Genomic DNA, 23,989 nt, shown 5'->3' on the forward strand with positions numbered 1-23,989 from the left:
CGTTGCCGTTTGCGGGGCTATCAGCTTTGACATTTTTGAACGCAGTGCGGACTGGTCCGCTTCCAGCTGCATTAAGGATTGGTGCGTTCTTTGCCGGCGGAGATCTTAGCAGTAAACTACTTTTTCTGAAGGCTGCTCTTGGATCCACATTGTCATTTTGACCATCTCTGCGTCTTTCATTCATCTGTTCTTTGCTCGGCGGTATTCATTGTCAATTATTTTGAGTCCCAACTTCAGGCCGCTATTCTTACACGAAAGTGCAGTTTCCCTAAGCGTTCCCATGGTTATCTATGCGAGCAGGGAGGCCATGCGAAGGTTGACTCTACGCTTCATGGGTAATAGAGTTCGGAGCCAGTACAGGAAGTAGTCAGGATTTCTCAACTGAGCCTGCACCACCAACTTAATGGTGCGGTGTAAGGAACGTACCCGAAGGCTTGCCAGAGTTTTAACGGGACACAGGCGATTGTAGCATTAGCCTATCAGCCATTTCGGTGAGATGTCACCCTCCTTTACTGAGGTGATATAATACTACTTTCACCAGCCCATAGATTTCCGAATCTAATAATATTTTCCAGTATACCGTAATCAGGATCTCACTGGCCTCGAGGCCTTTGGAGCCGATCCCCTTTCTCTGCTGCCTGATTTTAGTCGCCTCTTATGACAGGCATGTCTTACGTGGATGTATTCTTTCCCCCTACATGCTGGGGGTCTCTTTACATCTCTTATTAGACCACTTCACGAATAAGCAGTTTTTATTATAGAGACCGACAAATCAGTTTGCCACTATTGGACTGCACCTGTTCAAAAAATGTTTCTTAAATTCGCTCTTTAGACTTTAGTGGCCCCGTACTGCAATGATCACACTCAACCTTTACTTTTTGAAGTACATATATGAGTAATTTAGAGAAAAATGGGTATCTCTTATACAGGAATGAAGGCTTTTAAAAGTGCGATGCTTATTTAGCAAAAAAAATATTACATTAAAACAAATCAGTTAAAATTTTTGGCAGAAAAACATCTTTTCCGAGCTCTTCTTACGGGTTGAAGGGCGTACAGCCTGCACCGTGTTAATTTTCCAATTTCCAGTTAAAAATGAAATTTAATGATACTCTCACATGCAAAAGCGTTGCTATGGCAACGATGCTGATAACGTGCAAGCCGATTACCGGGGATGAATGCCCCATAGCACACAAAAAGTGTTTACTTGCGCACACTCAAGGGCGCCACGTGCCTTCCTTTTGTTGCTAGTGTAATAAAAATAGGTACTTTTAATGCATAATTTGAAGTACTTACAACACTTCATTCCAGTATTTAAAATAATCAATTCAAATTTCAATTTCAGTTTCAGTTTCAATTTCCTTTGATTTAATTTCATTTGCAATATTTGCGTACGAAATTTACACAAACATTTTTTGCATTTCGTCAACACGGACGCTTTATTTGTTACACTTTAATTGAAAATCTACACTTCAGATGCATTCGTTAGTTATGAATTCCACTATTAAGTACATAGATTTCAATGCACCTGAGTTGGCAGAAGTAGAACATACATACATAAATATTTCAGAGAATATATCTGAATTGTTCAAATTGTAATTCTATTGTTGTTGAAAAAAGATTACACTACTTTATAGGTTTTGCTCTATTATTGTAAGTAAAAGCAAAAAAGCCTGTAATAGAGAACTTGCACACCCACACACACGCACACCCATCTCTCTGCTAATGCAACGATGTAATCAGCTTATCGGTTTCGAGCAGTCCTCTTCACTCTTCACAAGCCTTACAAAAGTGCAAGGCAGAGCGGCCGGCCTCCCATTTAGTCTCTGTTACTCAGCACACGTGCGTTGTTCTCCGTCAGCCGTCAGCCGGCAGCACTTTACAACATTTTCAATTCAATTTACTAAAACGCAATTTTAATCGAAATATGAATCGTTGGCGAAATCACGTCGCTGTGGTGACTGGTGCCAGTTCGGGCATCGGTGCCGCCTGTGCCAAATTGATTTTGGCCGAAGGTATACAGGTTGTTGGACTGGCACGTCGCATCCAACGCTTGGAGCAGCTTAAGCTATCCCTGCCCACTGCCCAGCAAAAACTATTCCACTTCAAACAATGTGACGTATCACAAGAACAACAAGTAAATGAGGCGTTTGATTGGATCGAGCAGACGTTGGGCGGCACGGACATACTCGTCAACAATGCAGGCATCCTACGCGATGGCAATCTGGTAGACATGTCAATTAGTGATATTCGTGATGTAGTAAATACAAATTTGATGGGCTCCATCTATTGCCTACAAAATGCTATCAAAAGCATGCGAAAACGCAACTACCCGGGGCATTTGATTTTTATTAACAGCACAGCTGGTTTGGCGGGGTATAATCCGGGCAAGGATGATCCCAGCTTGAATGTTTATACACCAACGAAATTCGCTTTGAATGCAGTTAATGAGATTTGTCGACAAGAGCTGATAACACTGAAAACAAAGGTCAAGACAACGGTGAGTGCTTAGAGAGCAGCAAGCGAACTCTGGGAAAGTGAAGGATTTAAACCTATGTTTTGTTTTTTTTTGTTATTTTACTAGAACATCAGTCCGGGTTGGGTATCTACTGAAATTGTACCGGACGAGACCAAAGCACAGTTGGGCGATGTCATTTTACATGCCGACGATATTGCCAATGCAGTTATTTATGCGCTCTCCACACCACCACACGCGCAGGTGCAAGAGATAACTTTGCGCGCCGTAGGCGAGTGGTTCTGAATGAGTTAAGTGGTGTGGTGTGATGTGGAATGAGGTGAGCAGAATCAGCGGGAGAGTGTCGACGATCTAAACTTTTGTAAACACACACACACATACACACGCACATACAGATAAATACACGTACACACGTACCTTTGCTCGCCTCTATGCCAACGAATAACTCTCGTGTTGTTTATTTTAATTTTAACGAATTGTTGCATTTCTTTGCGGTTGTTGCTTTAAACTATTTCTATTTTTGCTCTTCATTTCCATAGTCGCCAATCACACAAAAATTTACCAAATTAGAATCTACTGCTCGTTGATTGTTTTCGACTGATAAACTCATTAAAGTGTCATCACCTAATAATCATAAAATCTCGTATTTGTTGTTCTTGCAGCAATTGATATTGTTCGTAGTTGGGGGTGGGAGATAAACAAATTAATAACAACCAACAAGCGCTTTATGTGAAATTAATTGCAAACGCGGTGGGAGTGAGTGAGAGAGAAGGAGAAGAGCAGCGGTGAAACAAGAGAGCAGTTTGTGTTGGCCAATCTTATGCCAGTACAACTACAACAGCAGTATAACACAACGGTGCCAATAACTGAATTATGTTCGTCGCTCTATCGACAATAAATGTCAGCTAAGCGATTAAAATAGCACGCAGCCAGTTAGATGAGACTAATTAAAAACAAATAAATGGGTGAATCCGCAAAATAGCAGATTTTTATAAACATTGTGTTTGTGCGCAATTTACGGTATTGCAAATTAAAAATAAATAAGTAAATTAAAAGGGAATGAAATGAAAATATAAAAAATTAAATTAAAGAAGTAGAAAAAAGTAAAAACAAAAAATAATAAAATTATAAATGAATAAAATTAAAAAAAAAATTATTAAAATCAAAAAAAACATGAATAAACTAAATTATGGCAAATAAACTAAAATAAAAAAATAATAAATGAATAAAATTAAAAAATAAAACAAATAAATTAATGAAATAAAAATAAGAATAAAATAAATAATAAATGAATAAGATTAAAATTAAATAAACGAATTAAATTAAATAAAGTCAAGTAAAATAAAAAATAAAATAATTATAAATGTAGAAAACTAAATAGATACAAATAAAATGACATTCAAATAAAAAATCATAATGAATGAATAAAATTCTATTAAGACAAAGAAAATAAAATTAAAATAAAAATAACAAATGAGTAAAAAAAAAATTAATTAATAAAAATAAATTAAATTCCAATAACAGGTGATATTTGGAATAGCCCGCTATTTCGGTAGATGTCACTTTTGAAGCTATCATTTTTTGATATTTGACAAGTAGAGACTACGCCATTAATAAAAATGGAACGATAGACGCTTAAACAACGCATTGAAATTATTAAAATTCACTATAAAAATGGTGAAAATTTGGCAGAGACGGTTCGTAAAACTCGAACACTTTTGGGTCACCGGGAAGCACCTTGTCGGACCGCAATACAGAAATCGGTGAAAAAATTCGAGCTGTTGGGACAAGGTAGGGATGTGAAGAATAAAACCCGTGCACATCGCTCAACAGCCGAAAATATTGCCTTTGCAGCCGAAAGTGTTGAAGAAAACCAAGGTTTGTCCATTCCTCGTCGTTCTTTGGAATTAGGCATTCCACAAACGTCATTACACCGTATTTTGCATAAAGATTTGGGTATTAAGGCTTATAAAGTCCAGTTAACACAAGAACTCAAGCCGGCCGATCATCAACAACGTCGGGTCTTTGCTGATTGGGTCGTTGAAATGCATAAAAATGATTCGGAATTCCATCGAACAATTATCTTGAGTGATGAGCCCCATTTCCACCTCGGTGGTTTCGTCAACAAGCTAAATTGTCGGATCTGGGGCTTAGAAAATCCAAGAGTTATTGTTGAAAAGCCTCTCTATCCTCAACGAGTGACTGTTTGGTGCGGTTTATGGTCCGTCGGAGTCATTGGACCTTACTTTTTCGAAAATGAAGCTGGAGCAACAGTTACGGTGAATGGATAGCGCTATCGAGAGATGATTAACGATATTTTATGGCCGGAATTGACAAGCAACGAAACCATTTATGAAAATCGCAAATATTAAATATTAAAAAAATTGTACAAGCCCTGTTTTGAAAATGCAAAAAACAAAATCTAAGCTCAATCGCATATACTTTCAGCTACAGTTTGAAGCCTCACGGCATAGAACGCCAATAATTTGGCAAAGAAAGAAAACATATCTACAAGAAAGCCCATACGTTGAACGTAGCCCCGGCATATTGAACAATATTCACAAAACGATCGGGTCTTAGATATGCCCAGCCAAGGATTATCACTTCAGCGGCAATTCGCAAAAATGTATGAATTTTTTTTTGTAGTTGCAACAACAACAACAAAAACAAGAAACCAAAAAAGTACGCTGCATAAATTAAAATGTGTTATTTTGTTTTTATTTTTCCTCGAGCCATAAACTTAAATTGAAAGAGAAAAGCTAAATTTAGAGTTTCTCATAAAAAAAAAATTCAACACAAACCCAATACAAGTTCTACAAAAATTCTTGTAGGATGTTATTTCTTCAAAACTTTGCGTCAATGGCGTCGAGCCACCTGAGCGGCTAAACATGCAACATATTGTTGTAAGTACAAATATGAACTCGCTTCGAGGCATCCCAAGTAATAAATTGGTTGAAACTTCGGGAATTTGTGTATTGAAATTCTTTGAGTATTATTCAAACAGCGCAAAAGTATGCAAAGCTTGACGCACGACACACATACATACACATATAAGTACATTGCAGTTATAATCAAGTTTAATTAAAAAGTTAAAAAGAAGGAAGAATTGCGCAAAGTAAACAAAGTATCTCAGTTGCAAGAAGTAACAATGCCGGAAGTGAAAAAACGCAAACATAAAACTTGCTTAATGTTCCTGTTGCATACTTGAGGGCGCATTGTGGTGCTCTTATGCATACACACACACATACATATAGGAAGCAGGCTAACCCTTGACTGCGTGCTGGTGTTGATTAGAGTGGGTGCGTGCATGTGTGCGGGGTTGCCTACAAATAGCGACAACGCTCAACTCAGTTGGCTATGCGAAATATTTTTACGCTAAGTTTATTTATGCACGGCGCAACTGCACATACATTTACGCAGCCTTGCAGAGTTCTCACCCTACCAATTTTTCATCGCTGCTCTTCACTTCTTTAGGGTCCCTGTCACAAAACCGGATGGCAGCTGTTGATTTCAGCTTCAATCCTTCCACTCTCGCACTGCTTTTCGGTTAATGAGGTTAATAAACCTTTTTTATGCTTTCACCTGTCACGGATATGCACAGTGTGCATGTGTGTATGTGTGCATGGATGTGCGTATCAAATACGCTCCATGTGTGTGTGTGTGTGCTTAGATTAGATAAGCGTCATTTGTTGTTGCGCAATTTTTATGCTTGAAAAGGGATAACGATCAACTCTTCCTGAGTAGGGGTAGTGGTTGGAAAATAAAAGAAAGCGTAGAAACCGGCTGCAAAAGTGAAAGGTGGAAAACCCAAATACCGAAAGTTGTATTTCACATTAACGCCTAGGCCTCGCACAAGCGCTTATATATGCATATGTACGTACACACACACTAATAAACTCGAGGTAAAATTATTATATAAAATACCTTTGCGGAAAATGTAAATTTTTCATGGCGTGGCTGGGTGTTGGTGGCATTTGTTGCACATGTGGATGACGATTTATGAGGGCAGTGAGTGAATATACGACTTCTTCATTTGGCCACGCACACATACATGCCACGCATACACGCATACATGCAGAAAATTTAAGCTCGAAAATTTAAATCTGGTTAATTAGACGGTTTGGGGGAAATCAAATTTCATGAAATATGACAAATACTAAAATGTATGGAGGAAGTTGCGGTAAGAGAAATACTCTGGACGCATAAACGAGACACAATAGACCTTTCAGGTCGCAGATCTAAATCCCCTAATAACATTAGCTTGGGGAAAAAGAAATCCATTATTTTCTCGTTAGATGGCTGTGCTACTGAGCTACTTATCTGATCTGATACGGCGAGAACCAATTCGCAGAGAAAAGTTTCATTATTTTTGCTTTTGTTCGTCCGAATTGTCTGACTCATAAATTACACTTCCAATTTCGCTTCTTAACAAAGGGAAAAGGAAAATCGCAAGTGAGACTTCGCTTGCTTCTTCGGTGGCACGCGGTCAACGGCCGTGAAAATAATCACAGATGAGAAAATGTTAGAAAATTTAGATGGGAATCGTCTTAATAACATGAGCATTCCAATTTTATGTTATGCCGATGATGCCATATCAATTGCGGACTCTGAAGAGAATTTGTAAATATTACTACATAAGTTTGTAGTTACAGCCAAACAGTTTAATATGGAGGTCTCCAGAGGAAAAACAAAAAGTTTAGTAGTTGCCAAGAATGCGATCAGATGTAAACTTGAAATGGAATGGACGATGATAGAGCAAGTTATGAAATTTAAATACCTGGGGATAGAAATATCCAGTAACCGCGACATTACTAAGGAAGTCAGAGAGAGATGTATGCAGGGCGCACGTATTGCAGGTTGCATTAGGGATGTTGTATGGTGGAACAAATATATGACCACTGAAAGCAAGACGCGTATATACAAGACTGTACTAAGACCAATCCTGACCTATGGAGCCGGAGCACGAGCTGAAAACGCAAAAACAAAACAGCTACTGCGTACAGCTGAAATGCAAGTTCTACGATTCATCGTAGGAAAAACACGACTTGACTGCATTAGAAACAAGACCGTTTGTGACGAAACTGGCGTTAATGACGTAGTGAAGTTTATAAGAACAAGAAGACGAGCTTGGAATGATCACGTTTCTAGAGCTAGTGACGACAGAATTATCCGAATAGCAAGGGACTATATACCATGTGGAAAGCGCGGACCTGGAAGACCACCAAAAAGATGGAGCGAAAGCTGGATTTCGACATCAGCGGAAGGACAATAACATTTCGTCATTTTGAATTTCAATAATACTTTGTAATTTATAACTATGTAATTGTGTGAAGAAAAACAGGTGAAAACCTATAATAAAAGAATAAGAAGAAGAAGAGAAAATTTTCACTGTTGAAGAAATTTTTAACAAGCCAAACGACAAAATCTATGCTAAAACTTCAAAAGACGCAAAAAATGTTGTTTCATTGGTTCAGCGTAGCTACCATCCAGCCTCCGTAATGGTTTGGTGAGGAGTGTCTTGTAAATGCGCTACATCTCTTCATTTCTGCGAAAAAGACCGAGGCAAAAGTGTACCAGAAGGCGGTCTTAGAAGGCGTTGGATCTTCCAGCAAGATTCCGCACCAGCCCATAAGGCAAAAACCACCCTGAAGTGGCACAAAACAAATGTTTCTGGGTTCATAGCAGCAGAATATTGGGTGTCTGGAAGTACAGATCTGAATCCATTGAACTACAGTTTGTGATCAGAATTAGACAACACGGCCTGTCGAAATTCTTACAGAAATTTGTAGAGTCTCAAACAATCTTTGGTTAGAGCCTGGCCTAATCGTTTGAAGGCTTGCGGGAAAGTAAATAGTGACCATTTCGAATGAAAATTTAAATGTTTGTTTTACTAATATTTTCATGATTAAATAAAACTTACTTCATTAAAAAAAACTATTATAATTGACTTAACTTGTAACAGAACTTATGGTAGGACTAAGTACAAGGTGAAATCCAAAATAAACAAGACTGAGCTAAAATAGAAACGACAAGAGCTTTGTTCTGATAACTTTGAGTTTATTTATTCAAAATATTCCCCAAATATTCCCCTCTAAAAGTTTCTCGACAGTGTGTTTCAGGCCATTGACCGGAACAACCGATCACCCTTCAGGATGTCGGTACAAGCCTTTTGGGTGGCCTCTACGCACACAAAACGTTTTCCTTTCATGGCCAAATGCAATTTTCCGAATAGGTAAAAGTCAGAGGGAGTCATATCAGGTGTGTACGATGAGTGATTGGTGGTTAAAATGCGGTTTCTAATCAAAATATCTGTCACAAGCGTGGATCGATGAGATGGTGCATTACATGCATTCGTACCATTCGGCACTTTGGCCCTTAGTTTCCGGTTCAAGTTAGAAAAACCCCGTTTCATCACCAGTTACAATTTTGTAAAGGAAGTTCTCGTCTTTTCTCGCCTCTTTAATGAGGTCTTTCGAATGTTGAATACTGATTAATTTTTGGTCCTCAGTTAACTTGTGCGGAATGAAACGTGCACAGACCTTTCGTAAGCCCAAATGATCAGTTAAAATGCGATAAATCGCTTTTTTGGAAATATTCGATTCCGATTCCATGAATTTCAACGATGATTTCGGTTCATTTCTGATAAGTTTACGAAGAATTTCGATGGATTTTTCGGTGATTACTGATTTTGGGCGGCCCGAATGTTCATTGTCATTTATGTCCCCACAACCATCTCTGAAACGAGTAAACCAGCCATGAACTCTGGCACGAGATAGACGATCATCGCCATAAACTTTTTTCACCAATTCAAATGTTTCGGTAAACATTTGACCGATTTTACGACACAAACATACTGACACTGTAGACGCAATAACTTCGCTTCTACTGAACCGAACGTCACCAAACTTTCACTGAAAGTCAGCTAGGGATGTAACGTTCAACGCACTCACTCATTAAAAAGATGGCGCCACCAAAAACATTTTTATGACGCCAGTCTTTCTTATTTTGGACCTCACCTTGTATATCTCGTAAAGTATCGATCAAAAAATTCCCACTAAAAACAATCATTTGCTGATTCGAATCTGTGCACTTCCGAATGGTAGTCTCGCACCAACCTATTTGACCACGGCGGCAAATTAGTATTACTGTGTTTTGTTTCGCCAGAAATTGCAATCTGTCAATACATTCCATTATTTGATTGCAAGTAAAATCCGATTAAACAAAGCCGTGATAGAGTTCCACGAGACTACTGCTGACATTGATTGAGTTTGGTAGAACCAGTTGTCTTGTGCACCCATTTCTAATGATAAAAGTTGAGTTTCCTGCCAAAACAAATTTCTTCGGCGTTTGGATGAGAATACATTCAGATACACTCGTACATCTTCAGGTTTGTTTATATTATTTGGAGGTTATTTCCGAGGCTAGCGTAAAAACCCATGTTTCAAGAAAAGTTTTGACAATATAAACAGTAACGAAACCTTGAAAATTATTAAGAAAAAAGTGATGAAAACATAAAATACCCAAACTTTTATTTGTTGACACTTTATCGTTGGACTAACAGAAAGAAACTGGAAAGAGAAAATGCAAACAGCCACAAGCGAATGCTTCAACATATGGCATATCAGGGCGCATTCAAGTAAATTAAGCCAAGCAATGCCAGTTCGAGAAGATAAGACGAAGGTTGCGCATTTGAAAAACATTTCCAAATAAACAACACCAGAAATAAGTGAAGCTTCCTGAATTGAAAATGCAACCTCGAAACCGAAAGCGCAATGCCAGACAGCCTGACTACACACGAATCACCACGGCTGATGTCACATTGACTGCAGCCAAGTTCAAATTAACTGAAGAAAGCTTTGAAGGGCGTTAAAGCGACGGAAAGCTAGCAACAAAAATGTACGAATGTGAGAATGCATTTTAAAGTAAGTACAACAGTGGCAGAATGCAAGCGCTTCTTCTTCACAGGATTGCAAACTTTGTAAAGCATCGACGCGCCACTAAATATGCTACAAATTTCGCAATTTTATGCTAGTTTACACAAAACAACACAGTTATCTGTCTTCCCTTTTATTGCCTTTCGATTTCCGGTGTTTGCACTTAATGTTTTATGCACTTGCAATTTACATATACAAAATGTGTAGGTGCTGATCGCTAGCAGAGCGTTTATCGCAGCAGCTGCAGTTGGCAGTTGACACTCAATAGTCAGTAGTTCAGAGGCAACAGGCAAAAGCTGACGGAATAGCAGACGAACAGAATAACAAATGCAGGACAATCAAGCAAAAACTTGTGCTCTAACTTAAGAGTATAAATAAATGGCAAAGCGTGTTGTGCTGCAACTACTTGTAAATATATTTGCTTAATGCCTACGAGAGAGAGAGAGAGAGTGAAAGTTGAGCGTTGTCTTTGCTAAACTCTGCCCTGCATACTTAACGCTTCGTGAGAGTACACTTATAACGGTTTATTAATAATTCATAATGGTTTATTTATAGTAGTTCCAGCAGCTTTTATATATATAATTTAAATTAAAAAAATATCTAAGCTGTAATTATTTCGCAGGTATTTGCGGCCAGCGTAGCCGAGTAACTTGAGCGTGACGACCATTCGCTAGGGCACGGATTCAAAACCCACTGTGGGCATGAGACACCATAGAAAAGATTTTTTCGTATAGCGACCGTCACTCGAAAGGTAATGGCACACCAACGAGTTTATTTTTGACATGAAGAAGCTCCTCATAAAAACCCTTTTGCCGTTCGTCCCTCCATTTGTAGAAAAACATCAAGGCGCAGAAGGAGGAGCTCGACCAAAAAAATGATGTAAGTGTCAATTGTATACATACAACTATGGTCAGACATTTAGCGCACTTTATATTATACTGATAAATAATGCAGTTACTTCTAAGAGAGTGCAAATTTTCCTAATTTTGTTTTCAGCATGATAAGAACTATTTATGGGTCTCTTCAAATGCCCAAAAAATAACCGTTATAATTCTTTCGTATTTGTTATTGCTTATTTTTTCTTGAGTTCTGTCTCAATCACGTTGGACAACTATTTAGCGCACTTACACGTGTTTTTCTCTTACATGCGATCGGTTCGGCAAATAACTATTTTTTGTGGTGAATATTTAATTAATAACGTCTATTATTTAAATTTTTGCTAAAATGGCTAGAGGAAAGTGTTGTTCAGTTGAACAAAGAAAAATAATATGTGTCAAAAATTAAATACCAACAAATTAGTACTCTTTATTTACTTAGAAATATCCGTTATTTAATGAGAGAGAAAAAGCTCAACATAGTAAAAATCTAAGCTTATACCTTGTATTACTTTTTATAACGATTTAAAATACAGTAAGAATCTGACCGCCGAGACTGTTCGAACTCGGGACGAAAATAGCGTGTTTTATTTAATATTTTTTCACATGGTGCCGAAACCAGGGACGACAGTTGTGTAATCAGATTTTCACTAGCGTGCGGTTTGTTTTAAATACTATAAATTACAAGCGAAAAGACATTAAAAACTATAAATTTGAAAGTGAAATTCGTGAGTCCAGCGAAAAGCGTGTAGAAATGGAAGCGGTGTATCGGTCTACGTGCCGAGCTTAAGTCTCTAAATTGTGCAACAGCGTAAGCGAATATTTAAAATCGTTTAAAAATGCTAAATTGGCAGACCATAGCGATCCATCAAGTGTCGAGTCCGAGCTGATTGTTTTATTAGAAAGGCTCAAAAACGCGCATTCAAATCTAAAAGCCGCAGATGAAGCCATGAAAGTCTTTGTCAAACAAGACGATTTTACGAAGGAATGCGATACCATAATTGAATATGATGATAAGGCGGTAACCACTTTAGCTCAGTTGGAGCATTTTATTCGGGTTAATTTCAAAACACGTGCTGAAGCATCAAATAACTCCTATGAAGGCGCCGGGCAGGATGCAGCGACGGAGGGAAATAGTGGCTATAGTGGTATAAAACTTAAGCCCTTTGAGTTAAAAAAGTTTGATGGAAACTTCGAAAATTGGCTTCCTTTCTGGGAGCAGTTTAAAAGAGCAGTGCACGAAAATTCAAAATTGTCTACATCTACAAAATTTAATTTTTTGAATGAAGCGTTAGTAGGCAAGGCCGCTGCTTCCATAGCCGGTTTTACACCCACCGAAAAGTGTTACAGCGAAGCCATAATTCTCTTGCAAGAAAAATATGGAAACAATGAAAAAATCGTGGAGAAATTTGTTCAGAAATTAATGAATATTAGAACGGTGCAGTCAACAGCAGATATATATGGATTAAGGCAACTGTACAACGAGGTTACTTCGACTATGCGATCGCTTGTAGCATTTCACATATCATCGGCTCAGTACGATATAATGGTAAAATCAATTTTGTTGAAATCTATACCTACAACATTGCGTGTGCAATTTTACCGTTCATTTGAAAGGAATGCAGCTTGCAGTACAATACTAAATTCCAGCATTGATGCAGTTAAGGAGAGCATAAGTAACGGAACAGAAAATGATCAGCTAAATAAACTTCTGAAATTTTTAAAGACCGAAATAGAAGCCTTAGAAAAGGCGCAAATGTCTGAGCGAGACAAAAAATGTAATGTGAAGGAAAGAAGAGAAACACGGTTTCGAGATGGAGGTACTGCAGCGGGACTCTTCGTAGGCAACAGGCAGAACTATCAATGTGTTATTTGCAAAACAAATACGCATACCACGAAAAGCTGTAAGAGCGATCTACCTGTCGAAGAGAAGAAGCTTATATTGAGAAGAGAGGGTAGATGCTTTCGATGTACAAACCGTAACCATAATTCCAAATATTGTAATGCACAATGGGTGAAATGCGACAGATGTAGTGGTAGACATATATCAACAATGTGCGAGCGACAACAACGAAGTGACAAAGAGCGAAATGAGAAACAACCAAAAAGTAAATATAACGGGGAGTCTACAGAAATAATGGCCTCTGGTGACGGTCAAGCATTGTTTGACAAGAACTTTATATGTGTGCGTGTCGGGTGCTTGACGCTAATATCTAAAATTTTTGATTTTTACCGACAACAAGTATGTGTGACACGACGCCACCCGACTGCACTAACACATACAAAGCTCAGTCAAGCATGCTGTATCGTCACCAGAGGCCATAACGAATGCAGCGGACGCAACAACATTAAATGCAATTGAATTAAAAGAGACTGGTATTTTTCTCCAAACCGCAAAAGCAATAATTAGCGAAGTGAATAGTGGTCATAGCGTAATGTCCAGAATTATTATGGATAATGGGAGTCAAAGAACCTACATAAGCGAAAAATTGGCGGAAGTGCTTAAGCTTCCCACCTGTGGTTTTGAGAACGTTCAAATTATTGCATTTGGTGACAAAAAAGCAAAAAAGGCAACTCAATTGAAAAGCGTAGAAATTTCATTACGGAGCCGATATAATGATAAAGTGCAAAAAATAAAAGCGATTGTTGTACCTACTATCTGTGCTAACATTTTGCCACTGCCCAAATTTAAAAACAAGCAGTTTAGAAACATCAAAATAGAATTAGCAGACGGTATTAATGTTTTGATTGGGCAAGACTATTACTGGATATTTAACTACGGTGAAATTGAACGGCTACAAGAAAATTTAGTTGCCATAAAAACATTCTTCGGATGGACTATTCAAGGCAGTTGTGGTGAGAAATGTAATACAGTAGCGTGCAATTGTGTAGAGAGTGTAGAAGAGTCAAGTGAAAAATATTTTGATATTGAAAAATTTTGGAGTTTAGAGTCTATTGGCATCAAGAGCTGTCAACTACAACAGAGTAATCCCTTAGAAGGAACAGTGTTTAAAATCAGTGAAGTGAATGGCCGTTACGTAGTGTGTTTGCCTTGGAAAAATTTAAACGAAAAACTGAATAGTAATAAAGAAATCGCAGAACAGAGATTGTACAGTTTGACAAATAAATTGTTAAGGGCCAATAATAAACTCATTGAATATGATATAGCGCTTAGGGATTTAATCCAAAACGGCATAGCGGAACAGGTAAACGACTCAAACAGTGAAATAGTGTACTATATGCCCCACAAACCGGTTTATCGTGACGACAAAATCACTACAAAAACGCGAATAGTTTTTGACGCATCTTCTAGCGAACCAGGTGTCTTATCTTTAAATGATCACTTGAATGCGGGTGACAATCTCGTAGCAGATTTGCTGAAAACTCTTTTAAGATTCCGTTCACATAAAATAGCGATAACTGCGGACATTGAAAAGGCTTTTCTTCAGATAGAGGTCGCGGAAAATGATCGAGATGCACTCCGATTTTTATGGTACGAGCGTACCCCAGTGTGTAAAATTCGTCTGCCCAAAATCGTTGAATACCATATGACCAGGGTAACGTTTGGTGTAACCTCCAGTCCGTTTTTGCTGGCAGCTACACTCCGTCATCATTTAAACAGTTCTCAGCAAGAGTATGGAGTTATTTGCGATAAACTAAAACAATGCTTTTATGTAGACGACTTGGTGATAAGCGAGCGAAGTTTAGAGGAAGCGAAGTTAATGTATTTAAAATCAAAAGAAATTATGGCCAAAGCAAGGTTTAATCTTCGGAAATGGAACACAAATGATCCTGAGCTTAGCGCATTTTTCCTGACTTATAACAACGAACAAGCAATTAGCCAAAAGGTACTTGACATAAATTGGACTACAGCGAACGATGAGATTAGCGTCAGCATTGAGAGCATTAGCGAGTATTTGATGAATTTGAGACCAACGAAAAGGAATGTCATGAAAGCTATGGCGAAAATTTATGACCCTTTGGGAATGCTAGGCCCATTTACTGTTCGAATAAAACTCATTCTTCAAAATATTTGGAAAGAGAACTTGGAATGGGACGAAGCTCTAAGTGGTGATAATATGAATGATTTTCAACACTGGCAAGAAGAAATAAAAGCTCTGCATAACTTTAACATGAGACGATGTTTAGCAACAGAAAGTGACTCTCAATACGAAGTTCACATATTTGCCGACGCCAGTCCGAAAGCGTATGGTGCGGTTGCCTACGTGCGCCAACTAACAGCGGCCGGTATCATTACAACAAATTTCATTTGTTCTAAGAACAGAGTAAGTCCGATGGAGAAAAGTAAAAAACAGAGTGAACTGACATTGCCTAAATTAGAATTAACAGCAGCGTTAACAGCAGCGAGATTAAAAATATTTTTAGTATATTAGATGCTCTCGACTTCGAAGTGCACAGCGTCACCTTATGGAGCGATTCAGCGATAGCTCTCAACTGGATTAATGGGCAAGGAAGACAAATACCCTATGTAAAAGCGAGAGTTTGCGAGATAAATAACATAACGAACATTCATGATTGGAAGCATTGCCGGGGCAGAAATAATCCAGCGGACCTCTTTACCAGAGGTATAAAAGCAAAAGCATTAGTGGAATCAGATCTGTGGAAGTTTGGCCCTGAATGGTTAGTTGAAGGGGAGTTGAATTGGCCTTCGGAGTATATTTTAGAAAAATCAATGAGCCTGGTCGCCGAATCTACAGACAACAACAAGGGAATCATTATCGAAACTGTTATTAAGCTTGAAAATTACAGTGAGTTGAAGCGGCTTTTGCGAGTTACAGCGTTTGTTTTCCGACTTGTTAAAAATGTTAAACATAGCGTAATAAATAAAATAAAACATTTATCAAAACCGTTCGGCGTAATTAACGAAATAACTGCGCACGAGTTAAGCAAAGCAGAGTCATATTGGATCAGATATGTGCAACGAAATTATTATAATAGAGAAGTTGTTGCTTTAGAAAGTCAGCGTTCAATTCCTGCTGATTCAAAAATTTTGTTGTTGAATCCAGTTTTAGTCGATGAGTTATACGGTAATTATAATCCAATAATACTACCAAAACGTTCTCATTTAAGTAGTTTACTTGTTTGGGAAGCGCATAAGCAAACGATGCATGGAGGCATAAATACGGTCTTAGCCCATTTACGACAAAAATTTTGGTTAGTACAAGCGCGTCAGCTCATAAAATCTTGCCTCCATAAATGTGTTATCTGCAGACGGCTACGTGGAAAAAGTGCGTCCGAGAAGTGGACAGAATTACCACGCGAACGAGTGGAAACAAACAGACCATTTAAGACTATTGGAGTCGACTTTGCTGGGCCACTGTATGTTAAAGAAGAGACTGAAGGCGATAGGCGAAAAGTTTACATCATGCTAATAACGTGTGCTGCATTTAGAGCAGTTCATTTGGAACTCGTCGGAGACTTGACAACTAACAGCTGTATAAATGCATTACGGCGGTTTATAGCGAGACGTGGTGCACCAGCAACTATAATGTCAGATAATGCCAAGACATTTAAACGAGCGGATTTTGAGTTAAGAAAACTAGACGATCTTTTGAATAATAGCGAGGTTCAGCGGTTAGTAGCGCATGAAAGCATAAACTGGAAGTTTATACCTGAAAGAGCAGCGTGGTGGGGCGGTTTTTGGGAACGCCTAATAAAGATTGTTAAAGATTGTCTGAAGGCGGCCATAGGAAAAGCGAATTTGTCCGAAGACGAATTGACAACGCTACTAACTGAAGTGGAAAGTGTGGTCAATGCAAGACCATTGACTTACATAAGCAGCGATCACAACGATTTGGAGCCTTTAACTCCAGCACATTTTTTAACAAACTTTAAAACTCTTTTACTCCAAACAGATTACAAAAGCGATGACTCATCCTTGGCGAAGTCGTGGCAGCAGCGACAAGCTACAATATAATAAAGAGGTATACGAAGAGATGGTGCACAGAATACTTAAGCGCACTCCGTACCATACACCACAATAGAGGCGGTCCAACCCGTAGTGTTAAGGTCGGGGACGTTGTCCTACTACACGATGATAATAAGCCTCTGCTCCAGTGGAAGCTAGCGGTTGTGCAGCAAACATATCAAGGAAGAGATGGTCGCGGCTGCACGATCAAAAGATTTTGAAGCGCCCAATTCAGTTATTATATCCTTTAGAAATAGCGTCCTCTATATCCGGAGGATGTCAAAAATTAAATACCAACAAACTAGTGCTCTTTATTTACTTAATATAGAAATATCCGTTATTTAATGAGAGAGAAAAAGCTCAACATAGTAAAAATCTAAGCTTATACCTTGTATTACTTTTTATAACGATTTAAAATACAGTAAGAATCTGACCGCCGAGACTGTTCGAACTCGGGACGAAAATAGCGTGTTTTATTTAATATTTTTTCACAATATGGAACCTTTACCAAATGGGGACCAATCAAGTGAAGATTTCCAGAATAGTGCATTGTTCAAGAAAAATGGTATACAATGCCATCAGAGATGCCAAGTCGGATGCCAATTTATTAAAACAAAAAAAAAATTCGTAAAGCTCCGCCACGTAAAACTTCCCCCCGTGAGGATCAAATAATTGTAAGGAAAAGTCGATCGGATCCTTTTATGTCTTCACGAACGATAGCGGCTGAAGTAAGGGCAGAATTAGGCTTAGTTGTGTCCAGTAAGCTCGTGCGAAGGCGTCTGAATGAAAATAAAATATTTGGTCGCAAAAGCAGAAAACAACCGCTCCTATTAAAAAAGAATATTAAAGCGCGTTTATCATTCGCGCGTAGGCACCTCTTCGAAAAGACAGAGTTTTGGAAACGAGTACTTTTACGGATGAAACTAAAATAAACCGCATCGGTCCTGATGGAAAAACGTATGTACATCGTGAAAAAAAATCAGGAAACCAATCCACGGTACACAAAAAAGACGGTGAAGCATGGCGGTGGGAATTTAAAAGTTTGGGGGTCTTTCTCGTGGCGCGGGGTTGGGCCGCTGGTCAAGATAGAAGGAAATATGGATAAGCATATGTATCTGAATATACTTAGAAATAATATGGAGCCATATTCTTTCGAATTTATGCCAGTAAATTGGATATTTATGCACGACAACGAAACATACTGTGGAAGTGGTCAAAAACTGGCTTTCGATGGAAAATATTACCCAGCTCGATTGGCCAGCACAAAGTCCGGATATAAATCCAATCGAAAACTTGTGGAATGATGTGAAGACGGTTGTGATGGTTGGACAAAAAAAATTTAAAAATATCGATGAACTTTGGGAAGGTGTACAGGGAGCATGGAACTCTATTCCTTTGGACAGGTGCCAAAAGTTAATAGAGAGTTTACCACGCAGGTGTGAAGCAGTTATACAGAATAACGGCTATTCTACCAAATATTGATATGGTAAATAATAATAGTCACCAATATTTTCTCAATTCCTACAAATATTTTATATTTTTTACAGAAATCAAAACTGCGCTAAGTCTTTGTCCAAATCCCTCTATGACCAAATAAGAATTACTTCTATTTTATCATATTTTTACTAGGGAAAACTGTCTACTTTAAGTTATTTTGTCTTATAATAAAGTTTTAAATATATTTAGTTAAAAAAACTGGATTTAATTTGGTTTCATATCATTTAATCGAGCATTATATTCAACTCTTTTTAAGTGCGCTAAACGTTTGACCATAGCTATATATGCAAGGATGTTAGAAACAAGATTGCGCCCATCAGAGAGTGCGTTACGTCACGTTTGCCGAGTTGTTCAGTGTTGCCAACCACTCGCTCTTCGCAATAAATTTAGTGCTTTTTTATATCCAAAATGAGAAAATTTTTAAGTTTGTTGTTTGTTTCTTTTTTCTATTATAATTTAAAGCTACCGAAGCTGAAAGTAAAAAAAACTATATTATTGAACAAAGGAAGTTATAAAAGTTCACTATGAGACGATTTTAGTGCTAATGGAAATTTGTTGATTCTTATAAAATTTGAAGTCAAAAGTCAAAGGCCTCTCATATAATATATTATATACAAATATTCGTAGAAACGCACTTCTAAGTCTAGCTTCACTACCTTCTCTCTCTCTCTTTTCTCAATGCATGGCTCACAACAACTTCTGACTCATATTGTTTGTCAAACCAACGGAATTCTAGAGTGCATGTAAAATTCAAGTTTCGTTGTTGTTGTTATACTGACTAGCTAAGAAATCCGAAAACATTGAAGTGAATGAATAACAAACAATGTTTTTGCGTTAAATTGATAATTTATGTTTTTTTTAACAATTCATGTGCAAAAGTATTTTAATAATATGCTTTTTAAGATTTTTATCAAAATGCCAAAGGAAAAATATCTGAAAAGTTTTTTGAATACGAATCAAATAAAAGAGAAGCTGAACTTTCAAGTGAGACCCAGGATTACGCAACACAGATTACGTAAAAAAAGCGGTGCGCAAACCTATGTTGAAATCACATGCAGTGGGCAATTGAGTGGGAGAATGTTGTATTGTCCGATGAAAAAAATTTAAACTAGATTTTCCATACTCATACAGGAGTTATTGGTGTGATTTGCGTAACAATGACGTACATAGGTATGTACGTAAGTATGTTAGAATGAAACTTTGGTGATAGCAGAATTATAGTGTGGGCGGCATTTTCATCAAGAGGATAAGCAAATATTTGCTTTGTGTCGTCGAACAAAATGAATTCCAAAATATACACGGAATTGTTGGTTTGAAGAGCGCAACATACCGCTTATGAAGTGGAAGATTTGCATCCGGTGGAGAGCCTCTGGGGGTGCCTGTGGCGCAAAATTTATGGGAAAAAGCGCAAGCACACCAGTATGAGACTGTGATAGAGCTCAAATAGGAAGTTATTGAAATTTTTTTTAAATTTATTAATAAAAATGGAGGGCCTATCAATTATTAAAAGTTCTGTAAATATGTTTATATTAAAAATTAAGTTGGTGCATTTATACGAATATGTTCTAATTTTTAGTATAATATTTAAAATGAAATGATTTAAGTCTAATAACAACAACGAAAGTTGGATTTTACATGCAATCTAAATTTCCGTTAGTTTGACAAACAATATCAGTTCGGAGTTGTTGTGAGCAATGCACTGAGAAAGGAGAGAATGAAGGTAGTAAAGCATAAATTAAGAGTGCGTTTAAACGAAGGTGTGGGACTGTAGTCAATATACTTATACTTATACATATCCATGCATATTTGAGCGATCGCTACTCTCATTTGAACCTACTTTGCAGAGATTGATGCATACGAACATGCAGAAATGCGCCTCCATATGTGCTGTATACCAAAATTCATTAGAGGAAATTTTTTTTCGAAGAGAAACTATGAAGTTACATACATAGACATATGTACATACATATATAAAATAACGCTAATGAATAAAATTTAAATGAAAAATGAGAAAATTTTGTAACCAAACGCATTTGTGAGAGCCCATGCACGCGACATTTACATTTGGACACATACGGGTATAAACAGGGTATTGATGGATGTAAAATCACTACATATTATAAAACAAAGTCGCTTTTTCTGTCCCTATGTCCTCTTATACGCTTAAATCTTTAAAACTACGCAATGGATTTTGATGCGGTTTTTTTTTTAAAGATAGATTGATTGAAGAGGAAGGTTTATATCTATATAATGTGAAGAAATATATAAAGGGGGCGTGGCAATCGGTCAAAATGTGGCAAAAAAACATAATTTTTTTGTTTTCACGGCCATAAATCATAAACGAATCAACCAATTAAAATGAAACTTTCTTGAAGTTTAACTTTGAAATATTTACTTTCGTTCTGCATCAAAAAAAAAAAATTGATTTATTTGTTATTTAACCAAAATTGTTTAACCCTTTCAATACGGATTTTTTTTTAAGGGGGAAAAATATTTAACCATGAAAAGTTATTACTAGTGATCTTAATAGTATGTCCTCTTGTATAAATAAAGAAATTATTTCTAGGAATTGAGAAAATGTCCTGGGAAAACATTGTCCCACCCGTAATGAACAGTGGGACACACGTGTCCCAATAGTACCTATAAACGTAAACTATTAAATTAAGGACCCGGTGATATCCTTCTTTATTTTCATTTATTGAATTCATTTAGTTCCTTTTACAAGGTAACAAACAATATTTTGAATCAAAGTTTATGTATATGAAATTAGCTTGTGTGATAATTTTTCTAATTTCTCTCCTTGTCTATTGGTTCTTTGTACGGTTGTCATCTTATCAGTATGGCAATTGCTGATCAGTAAAACTTCTTTGGTGTATTGCCATTTACAGACCAAACACCCTTTATTGTTAAATTTGAAGACGTAGGCACCCCTTTTCATTTTTGGTCCATCAGTACTTGGTAATAGCTTCCTATTCTTCATGATGCTGCTTACTAAAGCAAACTCCAAAGATTGTGCTAAATGTACGGTAGTAAAAAACCGATCACACCAAATTACTGCCATTGGATTCGATATTGTTGCACACAATTTTTTTACAACTCATTCTCCAAGAGTACCCTCTGCTTGAACCTGTTCCTTCCCAGAATAAATATCAATATCATAGCTGTACCTAGTTATGGAATCACATCTTTCCCAAATTTTAATTCCTCTTTTGATAGGCTTCATTGGGTTGTATTGTTTCAAAGTAGACCTTCCTTTGAATTTTGCCATAGCTTCGTCAATCGATTGATAAACGCAGTCAGTGCGAGATATTTTAAAAGTATATTTTAGGCAAGACACCATTTCATCAATATAATAAGTTTTAGTAGCATCTGATGGCTTTATTGGATCAGTGACATAAAGTTTTGATGACAGAAGGAAAACCCGATCTCGGCTGATGCAGTTCTTCATAGCCATGTTGCCCAAAGATTGATTTTGTGACCAATACATATGCATGTGCGGTAGTTGGTTATATGACATGACCATGTATACACCGACAACGATCATCATTTCGTATTGATTGGTTGTACTAAGGCTTTTCCCTTCTTAGATGTAGAAGCATTTCGGTTACTATTGTTTATTCTATTGTTAAGTATTTCGATTCGCTTATTTGTGCAGTCGGCAATTTGCAGCTCTCAGAATCACTCTCTTCTAATAAGCTTCGTATTACGTCTTCGTCATTTATTCGTAAACGCTTTCTATCCCGGGTTGTGTCGCTGGTTGAAAAAAGTTGAAAATTGTAATTGTTTAATATGATACTGTTGGGACACATGCATCCCAATGGCAAGCTCTGCTGGGACACATATGTCCCAGATTTAGATTATGATCTATATCATATACAGTTTTAACACTATCAATTTCACAAATGTTTATCTTTATTCGCACGATATTACCTGTCCATGTTTCCACCAATTTCACAAAAAAAATCACACTCAGTAGATCTATAATTGTCGTTTTTGTACTTACTGACCTAGCACGTGCTACGATTTAACTACGACTGCAAAACATGTGTAGAGAAAAATACAAAGTATAACGGGTCATACGGAGCATAATTGATGGTATATCTCGTAAAAAACTGATAGGAAGAAAATACGCAACGATGCAAAGAAATATTTGACATTTAGTAAAACGAAAACACTCATTGGGACGTATGTGTCCCGTTAGTATTGAAAGGGTTAAACAAAAGCAGCTCTTTTTCCAAAAAAGCTGTTTGTGTGTGTGTTCGCTGTCAACCGAATGAAGCAACAGGCGTTAAGCGATAATCTCACCACACCTCATTAATGTTGAATTACATCGTATGGTGCCGTATGTATGTATGTATTTACGAATCGCTCGCATTATTTCATTTCGGACATATGTACATATGTATCTATGTATGTACTGAATTCCATGTAATTATATGTACATACAATTTTACAGCGAAATAAAACGCTATTTTCAGGTTCTATATTAGTAAATCGCACATAATTAAAATACAGTTTTTGAATAGTTTTTATTGATTCGGAGCGCGTTTAGTTTGCTATCAATTCCATACAATAACATTTTTTGTCATTTACTTTTTACGACAACTAATAGCTTATTTTCGAAGCGATTTCAACAAATGGGTACAACATTAATCCTTATCCAATTAAATACCTTAAATACAATACATTGTTGTTTTCATATAGATCTATGTATATGGCTCTTTACAGCATATAATTAAAAACAATATTTTTCAAGATATTACTACAGTAATTAGTAATTGAGATCTACCGGAAAAATTGCGTTAGCTGTTTCGTCATCCGGCATTGCCGCTACTCTTTTGGAAAGAGTCTTTTGGAAAGAGGCCGAACCACACACTCTACAATGAAGCACCCGCTGAAAATCGCCACCGATGATGATAACAGCGTCTGTAGTGTTTCTAGACAGAGCAATACAGGAAAATTGATGCGTGACTGCTCATTAATAGTCTGGGACGAAGCTACCATGTCAAACAAGACGTCTGTGGAAGCACTGGATAGGACAATGCGCGATTTGCGCAACAAAAATGCACCTATGGGTGGATGTACAATTCTGTTCTCAGGAGATTTCCGTCAAATCCTACCAGTTGTGACTCGAGGAACACGTGCTGACGAAATAAATGCTTCGCTAAAAAGATCCCACCTTTAGTCGTATGTCAATAAATTAGAGCTTAAAACTAATATGAGGATTTCGTCATCTTCACGTGAGAACAGGCTATTTCCAGAGATGCTGCTAAAAGTTGGC

The 23,989-nt window shown here is 37.3% G+C and overlaps 2 protein-coding genes across 4 annotated transcripts; both read left to right on the top strand.

The window, feature by feature from the left end:
* Positions 1 to 1,803: 1,803 nt before the first annotated feature.
* Positions 1,804 to 11,158, top strand: LOC128856954 (farnesol dehydrogenase). 3 transcript variants are annotated; one of them, XM_054092427.1, is made up of 3 exons: positions 1,804 to 2,497; positions 2,582 to 2,792; positions 11,030 to 11,158. In XM_054092427.1, exons 1-2 carry the CDS (start codon positions 1,925 to 1,927, stop codon positions 2,756 to 2,758), a joined length of 750 nt encoding a protein of 249 aa, XP_053948402.1. In that variant the 5' UTR covers positions 1,804 to 1,924; the 3' UTR covers positions 2,759 to 2,792; positions 11,030 to 11,158. The 3 variants fall into 3 exon arrangements, with proteins under 3 accessions (XP_053948402.1, XP_053948401.1, XP_053948400.1); XM_054092426.1 differs by lacking the exon at positions 11,030 to 11,158 and adding an exon at positions 3,136 to 3,491; XM_054092425.1 differs by lacking the exon at positions 11,030 to 11,158 and having other exon boundaries at positions 2,582 to 2,918.
* LOC128856441 (uncharacterized) lies at positions 6,635 to 17,287 on the top strand. The gene is made up of 5 exons (XM_054091744.1): positions 6,635 to 6,653; positions 12,137 to 12,430; positions 12,572 to 13,390; positions 13,599 to 15,568; positions 17,159 to 17,287. The coding sequence occupies exons 1-5, from the start codon at positions 6,635 to 6,637 to the stop codon at positions 17,285 to 17,287; spliced, it is 3,231 nt and encodes a 1,076-aa protein (XP_053947719.1).
* Positions 17,288 to 23,989: the final 6,702 nt, after the last annotated feature.

Source organism: Anastrepha ludens, chromosome 3, assembly GCF_028408465.1.
Source record: "Anastrepha ludens isolate Willacy chromosome 3, idAnaLude1.1, whole genome shotgun sequence".
NCBI classification, from domain to species: domain Eukaryota; kingdom Metazoa; phylum Arthropoda; class Insecta; order Diptera; family Tephritidae; genus Anastrepha; species Anastrepha ludens.

Coding starts and splice junctions, on each gene's coding strand:
- LOC128856954 (XM_054092427.1), top strand. CDS start 1,925: ATGAATCGTTGGCGAAATCACGTCGCTGTGGTGACTGGTGCCAGTTCG. Junction 2,498..2,581: donor AAACAAAGGTCAAGACAACG/GTGAGTGCTTAG, acceptor TTATTTTACTAG/AACATCAGTCCGGGTTGGGT.
- LOC128856441 (XM_054091744.1), top strand. Junction 12,431..12,571: donor GGGAAATAGTGGCTATAGTG/GTATAAAACTTA, acceptor TTTTGAATGAAG/CGTTAGTAGGCAAGGCCGCT. Junction 13,391..13,598: donor AAATGAGAAACAACCAAAAA/GTAAATATAACG, acceptor TATCGTCACCAG/AGGCCATAACGAATGCAGCG.